The sequence below is a fragment of the Aythya ferina genome (assembly GCF_964211825.1).
Source record: "Aythya ferina genome assembly, chromosome: Z".
Lineage (NCBI taxonomy): Eukaryota > Metazoa > Chordata > Aves > Anseriformes > Anatidae > Aythya > Aythya ferina.
Window position 1 is genome coordinate 52,364,966 of NC_140299.1, and position 14,166 is coordinate 52,379,131.

A 14,166-nucleotide genomic window follows, 5' to 3' on the forward strand; every position below is an offset into this window, starting at 1 on the left:
GCTCGGGGAGAACTTCCAGCGAACTGCGAAACACAAACCGGCTCCGGAGGTGCAGACAGGGCTGCTCTGCAGACATCTGTGCTCTTTCGCTTTCTGGAGCCAGGCTGCGGGGAGAAGCCCCTGGGCTGAAAAAGGGCATTTTTAAAAATTTAATTTATTTTTTTTTCCAGCGACTGCGAGAAGCACTGAAGGGATTTAGGAGCGTAGCAGAGCTCAGCACGTCCTGACGCCTTGCGGGCTTTGGGGACCACCGCTCCCAAGCGCCGTCCTCATGGGTAAGCAGCCCTGCCCCTCGGCAATCCCGAAACCTCTCCTCATTTTTTAATTTTTATTTTTTTTTTGATTCAATCTCTTTTTGACGAGCACGTGGTGCACTCCGTTCCTCTTCCCCTTCCTTAACGTCCAACCCCCCTTCCCCTTCTTCCCTTTCCCCTTCCCGGCCCGGCCCGGCCCGGCCCGCCCACACCCCGCCCCGCCTCGCCCGGCCCGGCCCGGGCCCACCAGGCTGGGGCCGCCCGCGGCCGCGCTGCCCGGCTCCGCCGCCGGCGCTGCGGGGCCGGCAGGGCGCCACGGCCCGGCCCGGCCCGGCACGGCACGGCCCGGCCTCAAGGGAGGGCGGCTGCGATCCGCCGCGGCCGGCGATGGAAGATGGAGGGAGGCGGCGGTGCGGTAAGGGCGGCGGGTGCCGGCGTGCGGGAGCCGGGCGGGAGCCGGGCGGGCGGCGCGCCCAGCCGGGGGCACCTCCTCGCCTGCCTTTACTTTCCCTTTTTCTTTCTTAACACTTTTTTTTTTTTTTCTTCTTCTTCTTCTTCTTCTTCTTCTTCTCCTCTTCTCCCGTATCTCCTCTTCGTTTTCTTTTTTTTTTTTTTTTTTTTTTTCCGTTTCTCTTTTCTCCTTCATTTTTTACCTTTCCCTTTCATCTAGCTTTTATTTTTTGTAGCTTTTTTTTTTTCTGCAGCTTTCCTTTTTTTTTTTTTTTTTTTTTTTTAGCTTCTCCTTTTTTCTTTTAGCTTCTCCTTTTCTCCTTTCATTTTTTTTCTTTTCCCTTTTATTTTTCACTTTTTTCTTTCCCCTTTTCCCCCTTCTTTCCCCCTGTTCTTCCCTCTTTCCCCCTTTTCCGTCCTCTTTCCCCTCTCCTCTTTTCTCCCTCTCTCCTTTTCCCTCTCTTCTTTTTAATGTTTCCTTTTTCATTTTCTCTCTCTCTTTCCCCTTTCCTCTTTTCTCCCTCTCCTCTTCTTTCCCCCCTCTTCTTTTTAATGTTTCCTTTTTCATTATTTCTCTCTCTCTCTCTTTGTGCATACCCCTAAGGGGCAAACACTCGGAGCCCACTAAGGCGCTCACTACTGGTAGCTCCCCAGAAGCACCAGCATCACCAGAGAGGCAGCGCGGGGGGCCCCCATCCCCGGGCTGGGACCCCCCACCTGCATCTTGTGTGGTTGGTTTTGCTTCTGTCTCCGTGTCAGTGTAACAAATCAGCACCCTTGCTGCACTGACAGGCTCTGTTAATCATGCCAAATTCGTGAATTAAACGAGAAGGAGTGCAAAAATCAGCATCTTTGGCTGAGTTCATAGCATTGTGCTTTCTGGGGAGGAGTAGGGTTGAGGTGAATTCACCAAAGGTGTAAAGTTTTACAACATCAAACTTGCACAGGGACACTCCTGCACTACTAGGGTGTTATCATAAGCCCTGCTGCTGTGCTCCGAAGCCAAGCTTCTCAATGGGAGCATAAACATAGAGCTGTAATGAGCTTGAACTTCACACAAACTCGCAGAAGATGCTAACTTCTCACATAGACGCAGTATTTCCGTGCCATAAACAACAATTACGTGGCTCCCACAGGGTGCCAGTTAGTATATTGTCAGGCAGAGCACATCTATGTGTTATTGAAGTGATTTGGGTGTGTAGTAGGTAACTGCAATTACTTCTGCTTCTGCAGCTTCAGTCACACTTTAATTCTGTCTGTGCGTAGGGCCATTAAAACAGAGAGAGAAAATCAAATGCCATATTTCTAATGAAACTGCTGGTTGTGTACACGGTTTTTGAAGCAGTTGTAATAGGCTGCTGATAATCATCCAGGCCTTTCTGGTTTAGCTAGCAGAAAGGAACCTCTTTCTACTCCAAGTGCACTTTCATCGGTCACATCCTTAGTTGATGTGCTTTAGCAGATGTTACCAGTTTAACACTAGCTGTAAGTCAAGTCTGACCTAGCCCTGTTGGCTTGCACACGCTGAGAATTTGGCTATACAGTCGTTGGTTTTGGGAGTATGCTTTTGGTGGGAGAGAAGGTGAGGTTAAACCACCTAGGAATCCCTGTGCAAATGCTCCCATTCAGTTGTAGCCTTGGTTCACCGTAGAAAAGAGTGTAAGAAATTCCTTTGTGGTAGTGGTGATGTTAAAAACAATTTCAAGAATGTTATGCATTGCTCTCCTCTAAACTTGATACACAAAATAGGGCTTGATAGATAAAATTCTTGCACAACGTACCTGTGTGAAGGAGGTCCTCTTGTGCTGCTGGTGCTTGAGCAGATTATTCTTGCCATTTCTAATGCCATCAGATTGAAGGGAAGAGCAGTGAGGATCATAGTGAACACAACAGATATTTTTTCTTCCTCCTCCTCCCAGGAAGGCTGATGAAACTGGGGGAGCAAGGTTTTATTTGCTGTTGTCAAACTGGGTGGCTAAAAGACCGGATGCAGTTCAGAGCATTTTCCCTCCCCACCTCATCCTTTCTGTTCCTGACGATGTTACCGGGAGAGTTTGGCCTTTGGTTTCCAAGCTTGGATTGAAGAGGCAGTTTGGAGTTTGTTTCCTGTGGGATGAAGAGGATTGTGTCTGCTGGAGGATTGTGGACTGGTGCCACAAAGCATCTATGCAGACAAGCAGCTGTCATGCCAAAGGTGCTGTGCTTGGGATGAACGTCCCAAGTGCTGGGAGCTTCATCGTTGGGGCTGGTGGCCGTGGTGGCATGAGCCGTGCTCCACAGGTGGCTGTCAGCATGTGGGAAGGATCCTTTGGCCACAGCTGGTGAATGGTCCTCGTGCATGAGGCACTGATGGTGACTGGAAATGATGTCTGCTCGGTGGGGACAGGGGCACCTGGTAGCAACCTTGCCATGCTGCTGTGGGCAAGGTGGGGCAAGACCAACAAGCTGTTGCCAAAGCTCAAAGTTTGAGACAGCCAGAGCATCCCACCCTGTGTCGGCTCTACGGCTGGTGAAACACGTGTGGCTGCTGGGATCTCCGGGCTGCAGCAGCGGGAGGCCTTTGTCAGCACCAGGCTTGCAGGCCTGGCCTGAAGAGGTAGGAGAAGTCTTGGGGCTCAGCGACATGCAGCCCCTTTCCCCACGAAGGGCTGCTTCGTCACCTTGGTGGAAAGCTGCGCCTGAATCATGGCAGAGGGGGGATTTCTCCATCCCATTTTGCTCTCCTGCCCAGATCTGCTCTGTGGCATGGGTGGCTGCCCTGTCCCAGGGGGATGTACAGCCAGGGGTCCTTCCTCTGGAGGTTTGGCTGAGAGGGGTATCTGTGGTCAGAGAGCTCCTCCAGGCCGTCAGCATGCGGAGCAGCAGGGACACAGATGGACCGAGGCAGATCTTGAGCAATTTGTGTCTTCAGAGTCTGCATCTCCTTCTGAGGGGATTTCTGTGCTCTGGCACCCATGGCAGCAGAGGTTATTTCCAGTCCTTTTTTCCTGTTTGCACTGAGATGAAGCTGGGCGGGGGTGTTGAAACAGCACGTTTCTATGGGATGAAAAAGCTATTTCAGCCCAGTGGTAAGTGCCTGCCTGACACTTTCAGACCAGCCCTAAGCGTCCTGTTCCTCTCAGGATTACACCATTTGAAGTACGCTCTTGCAGCGTGTTTCCAGATGCTTTTTGTGAGCACGCCCCCTCCTTGCTCTGGGACTTCTCTTTCTGTCACGCCAGCTCCTGCCAGAGACCACAGGCCCCTGGGATGCTCACGCATCTGGGTGTTCGTGCTCTGTGTCTCAGGCAAGCACGGTGGGTCGTGGATGGGGCGTAAAAGCAGGGTGGAGTGAAGCTGATTCCGGGTGAGGCTGGGTTGCCATGGGGTTGAATGAGGAGTGAGAATAGCTCAGGTATTATCTAGCCCTTGAAGCTTGAATTGCTCCCGAATTGACTGTACTTCCTGGATGCTGTAAGCAAACAAACCTGCCGGGGCACAGGATCAAGCTGTCTGTCAGAGCAGGAGCTCTGCACCTCCAGCCAGTGCCTCAGCCATCAGCTCCAGCTGCTGGAAGCACACTGTGTTTGCCGTGGCTTGCTTTCCTAACTGTGCACTGTAGAAAAAGATTGTCAGTGCCACGAACAGTGTCATTAGCCTGAGGAGACCAGGCTGGAGCGGGCATTTGAGGCTGGGCTGCCAAGGCACACCGGTAGCTGTCACGCTTACCAAGGGCTTCACGTTGTGACCACAGCAGGTTTTTTTTGATGCCTGGTATTAGGGCTGAACAAGAAGGCATTGTCTTGAGCCTGTGACACAGTAGTTTGGGAGGACTAAGAAAACAACTCAAATGGCAAGGATTAAACAGTCGAGACCTCCCTTTTTGCGGAAGCGATGAATGCGGCATCCTTTCCTTTCTTAGCGTGAAATGCCACAGTGGAAGAGGTGGCTTATCTCCAAATTGTACTCATTATTATTTCACAACAGCTTTCAAACAGGAAGTGTCACTGGGGTAATAACCGCATCTCCCAGGCTGGGCAAGCGCCAAGTGCAATGGCAAGATGCACTTAAGCCCGGGATATGGCTGCATTTCAGCCCTAACAGAAGAAGTGGTACCAGGAGGGAACTTCCTTCAGAAGACGACAAATTCTAGCACCAGTGAGTTCTGGTTTTCATCAGCTCGCTTGTGTGTGGAGTCTCCGTGGCCTCATGAAAACAAAACAACAACAAAAAAGAAGGAAGAAGTGTGTATTAGCTTCTCCACCAGTGGGACACGTGTGCCAGCTGGCTGACTTTGTGCTGCTTGCAGGGAATATATAGCTCCTGGTGTCTTCTCTTCTGCCTTCCTGCCATGGTTGGAACTGCCTGGTGGCTCCTGGCCATCTCTGGGGCCACGGCTGCCAGAGGGTGCCAGTGCTGGCACTCCCTAACTCACGCTTTCTTAGCAGGCAGGCAGTCTGCTCTTGCAAAAAACATCTTTTCAGGCCCCCGGTATCTGCACAGCAGGAGGCTTACATAAACTTAGTTGGTGTGACTCCTAGCTTCTGCCTGTGTTCTGCCAGGGGAGGACAGATCAGCTCAAACTTCAGTCAGGTTGCTGATCTGAATAACTTCTGGTAAATCTAGGCAAGGTTTAGAAAGAACAATGGAGGCAAACATTGTAAAATTAATTTAAATACGTGATATGAAATAATCATGCAGGGTCAAAGAGCTGTTTCTAGGTTAGAGGCAGATCTATACACATCTTTGCATGCTCTTTTGCTGTGTTGTAGCTCTACAGCTTGTCTTTGCCTCAGAGGAAATGCAGATTTTTACATCTTTGCAGATGTTTTTCCAGTTGCTCTTGTGCAGAGTGGTTTTTGTTTTTGTTTTTTTTCCCCCCACTGTTCAGTTCCCTGAACTGCAAAGAATACTATAGTCACTTTGAGCTACTGCCTTAGACCAACCATGTTTGTAATGCTGATGTGGAAAAGGCACCTGAACTCTCCTGATAACTCTTCTTTTTCTCTACATCCATCCATAAAAACAGTGTTTTTAGCTCAACATAGGGAATGTACAGCATGTGGGAAGGGATGAGCTTTGCAAGTTCTCAAGTCTCAGCAGATGTTGGCTGGGGTTTTGAAAAAAAAAAAAAAGAGTTGCTTAAAGATACAGATGTAACTTCTGGTAGCCTCCTGAGGCACCAGATTTTAGCTTCTGTGGAGCTGAAATCCATGTGGGGCAGACCTGTAGCAGTCTAAACATTGTTCTGCCTTCTGAGGTACCTAAATATCATGGAAGTGCAATACCTGCTGAACAGAAGCAGTCTGTCAGTTTGCTAAATATACTTGGAACAGATTGGACAAAAAAAAAGTAAATGCAAGATGTCTGGTACATACCACTACTGAATTCTCTGAGTAAAAAATTGCTGGCTTTGTGTTATTTTTCCTACATCAGGACTCCATCCCAGTGCTGTCTGAGATAACTAAGAAAAAACATTTGTATTGTGACTTTTAATATTTTGGATCTTTCTACTCTATCTGCTTTATATTTAAGAAGGTGGTTTTTCATGCAGTGAGCTGCAGCCTACCTCTCGATGGGCTTGCTTTGACTTGAGCTCTGTGCTTACTTTCGAAATAATGCATAGACATCCAGAGGTCCATACAGCACACATCAAAAATCACTGACTCGGCAAATAGAAAATGCTGAGTGACCTTTAAAGGTAAAGTGTAATCATAAAGACTTTGAATTAAAATGCTGTACACATTCACGCAGTTACAGCTCAGACAGTGTCAGCCTTTGCATAATAAAAAGCATTTAATTCAGTATAGCAGCTGACTGCTTTCCTAGCAGCTTCGGCCAAACAACAAAGCAAACATTTCTTTAAGGCGGAAAAAAAAATGAAGTACAGGTGTAGAGCAAGACTAGCAGACTGAAAACAAAGTTTACCTGCAGCTGTTTGATTCTGCTGGTAAAGAATGTGTGTTTAGTCACTGTTCCCGTGGCTTTTTCTAAGAGGAGACTCTGGTGGCTAGTTTCTGAATCGAGCCTCTCATCAGACACTGAACTTTTGTGCAGTGTGGCTTTGAGGAGGGAGAATAGCCTCGATGGTATCTGCGCCCTGTTAGTTCTGCTCTCTTCTGCCCCGAACGCTTCCCAGGAGGCTGTTCCTGGTAAACAAATTCGTCAGCATCCCGAGCGCGATGAAAAGCCTGCAGAGCCCCAGTTCCTTGTGGCAAATTCCTGGGGCGAGCCAGGGTGTGCAGGGGGTGTGCCGCGGGGAGCCCCGCGGTGGGGCCGGAGCAGTGGAGCCGCCTGCCCGGCTGCAGAGCCCGAGGGCTGCCTCGTGCAGGGAGATGCCAGAGCCTGGTCAGCAGGTAAGAGCAGGCGGCTCTTCTGGGTTAGACCCACGGTCAGCTCAGCCCAGCAGCCTGTAGAGGTGGTCATGGGTGTCTACAGGTGCCTGGGAGGAGCTCAGTGTGGAGTTTCGTGCTTTCTACCTGCGTGGAGGATTTGTACCCCTTGAGGTTGTTTGCCTTCCTTTTCAGCCTTCCTGGTTTCCATGACATTGCTTTGTAGGGAGCTCTCTGGTTTGTCTGCAGGCTGTGTGAGGAACCGTCTCCTTCTGCTTGGTTTGATGCTGACTCCTAAAACCTTCTTCTGATGTCTTCTGGCATCATTATATATGGTATTAAAGGAGGCAGTGGGTCGCTTCTCACAGGCTTTTCCAGAGCCATAGTGACTGCATGCATCTCTGCTATATATCTCTCAGCCATCTCTTTCCTTTAGTTGGGAAGCTGCATCTGTGATCCCTTGGTATAATTCAAGCTTTTTTGCTGGAGAATGGTTATAGGGAGTGCCCTCACACCAGTCCTTTCCTTCCTCCCCAACGCCCTGTCTCTTTGCAGGTATCTCCCTGTAACTCCTGATAGTAAGAAATTAGTTTAAACCAGGAGCTGGGTTTTCTTCTCTTCCAGAACCTAGCATTGACTTTGGCAGCCCCAGGTGAGGTTTAGCCATGCAAAACTCCTGTTCTTTTCAGCCTTCATCTATTTTACTAATGCTTTAATTTAAAAATTGCAAACATGTATATTAGCATGTGGGAGGGCGTGTGAGGAAAACACGAACGTGGTGTACGAGGTCATACAAAAATAAAAACTACAAACCTTCTTAGCGGTCTGTTTGTGAGCACCAGCTCTCTCAGCTCTCCCTGCTGTCAGTGCATTGGCTTCCACCAGCTAGCAGGTTTATTTTAACTCCAGCTTTCCCCATCTCATCCTGTTACTTAGGAAAGGGACTCAAGAAAAGCTCAACAGAAATAGTCTTTTCAGAACAATTAGCACAACCTGTCAAAAGCACGAAGACTTGCTAAGTTCACGCCCACACAGGAATGATAACTGTGCTTAAAATCAAGGGCTGACCATTAGTGCTACCGGGCCCCTGGGAGCTTTGTCTGTCCGTGACAGCAGAGGCCAAGCTCTCGCTGCGTGTCTCCATGAAGAACTGACCACGGCATGGCAGCCTGGCTCAGATGCTCTCCCTTTTGCTCTTCTGGCAACTTGCTAAGAAGGCTGCAGATCTCTGGAAACACTCCATCCATCACTCTTGCCTCTCCCTTATGTGTTTTCTCATGTATTTTTTGAAGCTAGCTCCTCTACCAATTCCTGTATTTCAGCTAGTCTCTGAGGAAACTTCTGGGCTGTGGAAGAGAACGTCAAGGTAGAAGTTTAAACTCCTCCTGAAAGCTAAAACTCACCCGATTGGGGTGTATGATAGGCTGCTGAGAGGCATTTGGCTTCTTGCTGCAAGGGACGATGATGACGAGGTGAGGATAGGACAGTCCTGGAGTTAGAAATGGTCTGAGTGAAGTCTTCCACAGCTGACTTGTAATATACTTGGTTCCCAGCAGCTGTGCAGTCGAGGGGAAGGTGGTCAGCTCTGGAAGGAGGGGATATGCCACTGTGAGAGGGCAAAAACAGGGCTCCCCCAAGGCGCCCTCGTGGTGTGACTTAGCTGTGGAAGCCCCTGAGCCAACTACCCAGTTCCTTCTGGGTCCTCCTGTAAGCCCAGAATTAGATTAACATTTATTTATTATTTTTTTTCTGGGGGTAGGGTGAAAGTGTTTTATTAAGAAAGATTACAGCGGTCCCCCCAAGGGCACTTTCACTTCTCTGTCCTGGCTCACAGCCCTTCATGAGAGGTCACAGAAACACAGCATATCCTGAATTGGAAGGGACCCTCGAGAATCATCAGGTCGAACTCCTGGCTCCATACAGCACCACCCACAAAATCATGCCCGAGAGCATTGTCCGAATGCTTCTGGAGCTCTGTCAGGCTCGGTGCTGTGCCCATTGCCCTGGGGAGCCTGTCCCAGTGCCCGACCCCACTCTGGGTGCAGACCCTGTCCCTATCCCCCAGCCTGACCCTCCCCTGTCCCAGCTGCATGCCATTCCCTCAGGTCCTTAAACACCTTCCTGCTGATGTGTCTTTTTGCTCAGACTGGCCTGTTTCTGGTGTCAGCAGTTGTGGGCAATGTAACCAGACTTTGGTGTTCCTCAGTTAATGCTGTGTGGAATGTAGGTATTTAATGGGAAAAGAAAAAAAAAAAGTCCCCAAGAAGAAAACAGCCTGTTCCCAAAAGGTCCTGGCCAGAACCTCAGTTAAATTCAAAGAGGATATTTTGGTGCTTTCTTTCCGTGGAGAAAGGAGAAGCATTTCCTTCAGGTTTCGATGACTCAGCCATACCATCTAAATATCTGGGGCAGTTTGAGGGGAGCTCACAACTGGAACTGAAATCAAATTCACCCAGCAAGAGACACTGTGCTTCAGGAAAGCTGGCAAACAACCCTTGTTTTGGGTCTGGATCAAGCCACCTTTCAGGGACAGACTGTGGCAAGGGTTTTTCCTTGCAGCTACTGACCCGCTGCTCGGGTCAGCATTCAGGGAACAGAGCTGTGCAGAGATGTGGTGTGTGATTCACAGCTGCCTGACTTATCTGTACGTGGCAGCTCATGCCAGAGGAGCAGGACCCCTGAGCTCTGAGCATCCTCCTGCTGCTCACTTTGGTGCTGAAACACGCATTCAGCAGCTTTGCTTCCCGTGATGGCCTTAAAACACAAGTGCTGTGGGCACTTCCTAAGCAATCTGCTTTCCCTGAGGGAAAGGATGAAACACCAGCGAGTTGGGACCTTGTGCCAATGCCTTGCGCAGGGTCAATAGAGAGGTCCAGTGTGGTGCCAGGAGGCCTGAGGGGTGAGGACTGGCACATGGAAGCAAACACAGACTCACGAGCATTAAATGAAATTCTCCCAAGGGGCAAATGCAGCCTCCCCAAGTCCCAACCAAGATCCGTGACCCAGAGGAGCAGGCTTGAGCAAACATGACCCAGGAGGCAGAAAGGGCTGCAAGAGGGGTGAACAAATGGGCAGGAGCTTGCTGCCACTCTGCCCAGAGCTTAATCAGACTGAAAAACAGTATGTGTGTGTGTGTGGCTCATGAGAAATGAATGTACAGCTGGGCTGATTTAAGGGGATTGATGCTCTGGGTGAGCGTCACCCTCTCTGGTGGTGACAAACACCAGATGCATCAAAAGTGGTGGTTAAAGCCCTCCGAGGGAAGCAGTTATGAAATGAGATGACCCGGATGCAGATTTCTTTGCTCTTGAGCTGAGGGAGAAGGCTTAAGCAGGAGGTTTTTTTGTTATCCTTTCCAATCTTGCTTTCTTTTAATCCTTGCTAATGCAGCCTGGAAAGCTCCGGGAATGTTTGCCCTGCCCTCCTCTGAGCTCCCAGTTTCAGGGGCATAATGACTTCAGCAAGATTTGGGTGAGTGGCAGATTGAGGTAAGAAAAGGAGAGCAAATTTTCTCTCTTTGTTTTATAACTCTTCTTCCCTCTGTCTCCAAGGAAGGACCACAGTGAAGCAATGCTCTTAAAAGCAGTTCATGCCTGATAGCATTCACCTTCTCTCCCTCCCTTTTCTCTTTTCAATATTTTTTGTTTGGATGAAATACCGTGACCGTATCCTCAAGCCTGGCTCTGGAGGCTGTGACCTGCTTTACCTTTATGCATCCTTATATTGCTCTGACAGCCTAGACAGATGTTAGGCTCAGTTGTTTCCACACACCAGCCGCTACATGGAGTTCTCATCAGCAGCGCTGAGCACTTCTGAAAATGAAGTTGCCTCTTTCAGGTGCCAAGATGAAGGTCCCTGCCAAGGCACCAAACTGATAAATGCTGCCCTGTAAACTGAAAGATCATTCATTTCGTCCTAATACTGGGTGATGCGGAGGGTGTTGTGAACTGAAATCTTTTTCAATGCTTTATGATCAGATATAGGCAAGTACAGGCATTTGGAAAATGTGTTTGCTGACGAGGAGGCTCAGTGCAGCAGATGTCTGTTAAGTCTTGAAGAGCGGTGCTCAGGGATCGAGGTGCTGTATCTCAGAGGTGCGTAGATCAGAAATTTCTGATTGTTGAGCAACTGGACTGCTCTGTGCATTTTATTTACTATTTCATTCATGCGTAGGTGGGATTTGGCAGCAGCCAGAAGTTTAGCCATCCCATCCCATTGTATCAGCTGTGTAGGCTGAATTTTCATCTGGCTCCATAAGCTGCTTTTGACCAGGTTATCTCAGACTGAATCTTCTTCTGTGTGCTCTGTGTGTACCCCTTTCTTCCCCAGTTATTCCTGCCCCAAATCCTGTGAATGAACACATCTTCGTGGACATGATATAATTTGTCTTTGTGCTAGAAAGTCTTTGCTCTATTACTTCACGGTTTTCCTGAAGGATTTGTCTGGCTAGTATTAGGAGGTCCATCAAAGTAGCTGTTGGAGCCCTAGTGACAAATAGTTAGGCCAGTGAATGATAAATACACCCAAGAACTTCATGGATGACTGCTCAGTTATTACACATGTGAGCTGGACTCAATTCTGCAGAACTGGTTCAACACAGAGGTGTGGGAGAAATAATGGGGAAAGAAGTCCAGGAGAGCCTGGAGCAGTTCTAGGGCATGGGGTAAGATGGTTATTTGTCAGTGTGGTCTTAGAAGAAAATGTAGTTGTTGTAGAGCTGGCCTTGGGGGAACGTATAGATTAGTGATTCCATCCATCTCTGATTAAAGAGCCTTGACCGTGTGTTCCTGTGAATTATGTGTCTCCTGTACTTTGAATTTCTGTTTGTAGCTGACGCTTACCCTAAGGTATTTGTTGGAAGTGCATGAAAGTTATTATTGTCCTGGGGGGCAGAATGTTCCATCTGACTTTTTTTTTAAAGTATTTTTGTAAGCTAGGGCCTTTGCCAGTGTGAACCATGAAATGACTTGATATGCTGTAAGAACTGGCTGCCTGGCTGCCTAAGACATAGGATGTGAATACAAAGGTCACCGAAGAATTTATAGAGCTAATAATTTATTTCATCTGTCACTTCAGACAGAAGAATTACAGGCTCTGTCTTGCCCAGCTGGATAGCAACTTAAAGCTGACTGCAGACACTATTTGCGCTACAGTTTATTGCTGGTGTATGCTTCATCGTGGAGATTTGATTTGTCCTCACCTGTTCAGAAAAGTAATTTTAATGTTTGCTGTGCAGCCTCTCTTTCCCCTGAGAAACTGGACCTTTCTCTTTCAAATTGCTTCGTATGAGTAGGAAGCAGTGGGTAGGTGCTGGTGGCACCAGGCCTGTGTGACACCAAGATGCTTTATGTGCCTGTCCATCCATCCTCCCAGGTGCTCCCCTGCTAGCCAGGAGGGCCACCCTGAGCCTCCTCATGTCAAGGTTTGGCTTGTGGGATCATAAAAACAGGACGAGTTGTCATCCTGACTTAGGTGGTGGTGGTCAGGCACAGGCCTGGGATCCGGAGGACAGGGATTGTAACACATCACTGGCCATTTATTTGCTTGCCTTATTATCCTTTTTCACATTTCTGACCCTCCCTATTGTAGCCTCTTCTCACTTTCTTCACCCCAGTCTCCTCTCAAAAAAACCATCCTTTTCCTTTTTTTTTTTTTCCCCATAGGTCCAGTTTTGTGACATCCTTACTTGAATTTACTGTTTCTGATACCGATATTCGGACTTCGAGAAACGTTTGGACAATGCTGTCAGATATATCTGATTTTTGATGGTCCTGTGCAGACCAAGGGGTTGGGCTTGATGATCCATGTGGATCCCTTCCAACTCTGCCTGTTCTGTGATTCTGTACCACGGCCTAGCAGTGGCTAAGATTGCTAAAGGGGCTTGGTGTGGGCTGCTCTAGTCATCCTTGCTTGATACTGAAACATTTGGGTTCAAAGACTCAGAGATGAGCCCTTCAAAGGCACTGTGAGTTCGCTCAGGTCTGTTGTTCTTGATCTTAGTGGTGGTAATGGGGTGATGCTAATAGAGATAAATGAACAATTAGCACTTTGAAAATCCTACCTGACGGCCCACCTGAATGGATTTCGTGTTCCTGCTGCCATTTTTTTTGGCTAAAAGATAGATAAGCTTTGTTTATTTTGACTCTGCAGGCAGAAGCACTTGTGTGGGATAATGATGTATCGGCTCACGCCCAGACTGTTGCCAAGGCCAAATATGAATTTTTATTTGGCTTGGAAGAAGAGAAGCCTTCAGAAATGGGTAAGTGCTATTTATCAGTAATGTGTGCAAAAACATCCTCTGAAGGCCCTCAGGAAGGAATTGCAGAAGCTGCTCCTGAATGACCCCGCGAGGGCTTGCTCACTGTGCCACGCTGCTCTTCGCTGGCACGCAGTGCAAGTACCAGACCAAAGGACCCTGATGGTTTGGTCACAGCAATCTTATGCCCCCCACCTGTCTCTTTGGCTCACCTGGGCCACCTCGATGAGATGGTGGGGACTTGTGTGCTGCTCACACTCAGCCAAGGGGCTGGCGGAGGAAACCTCAGCCCTTCTCTGCAGTGGAGCCATCTCAGCCACGCGTCTGCACTCTGCATGCCAAAACATGGCTCTGCCTGGCAGTCCTTCCAGGAATGCCCTTCGTGAGCTGCACGCTGCTGTTCCTACAGCTAGAGGTAGATAAGATTTTAATTTAGATATTCAAGGTGGTACCTGAACTGCTCCCTCCTCTGTATTTAGTAATTCATGTTATCCAGATGTAGTATCTAATTTTATGCCTAAGGGTCAGTCTTGTTTCTATGTTTTTCTTGTAAACAGAGGGCGTTTTCTACCTTTTCCCAGTCCAAGCTTAGAAGAAGAAAAAAAACAAAAAGTAGTTACTATACCTATTTCTTTTGCTTCATTTTAATTACCAATCCCTGCCCTCTTTGCAAAAGTATTTCCTCAGGCTGTTCTCTTTGCGCCTTGATCCTTTCTAAATTGCAAACTTTCTGGAATGTCACTTTTAATTAAAGAAGATTCCCTTCCTGCCAGAGAAGGGCAGCACTTTGTACAGGAATAAGCTGTGTATGGTCTTCCACTTCAGTCAATAGAAAAAAAAAAAAAAAAAAAAGAAAGAAAAAAAAGAACAAGCAGAAGTGAGTTCTGGAAAGTGA

General features: G+C 48.2%; 1 protein-coding gene across 5 annotated transcripts in view; it reads left to right on the forward strand.

Annotated features, from left to right (window-relative positions):
• The first annotated feature begins 526 nt into the window (after positions 1–526).
• LOC311426703 (PH and SEC7 domain-containing protein 3-like) overlaps positions 527–14,166 on the forward strand; it is a 107,464-nt gene continuing 93,824 nt past the window's right edge. For 2 of the 5 annotated variants that reach the window (XM_084503249.1, XM_084503251.1), the window contains exons 1-2: positions 3,052–3,300; positions 13,166–13,274. In XM_084503249.1, coding sequence (XP_084359375.1) covers positions 3,067–3,300; positions 13,166–13,274 — 343 coding nt within the window. In that variant the 5' untranslated portion in view covers positions 3,052–3,066. Of the gene's footprint in view, positions 670–3,051; positions 3,301–6,850; positions 7,040–13,165; positions 13,275–14,166 lie in introns of those variants that run through there. The other 3 variants (XM_084503253.1, XM_084503252.1, XM_084503255.1) reach the window with 3 other exon arrangements.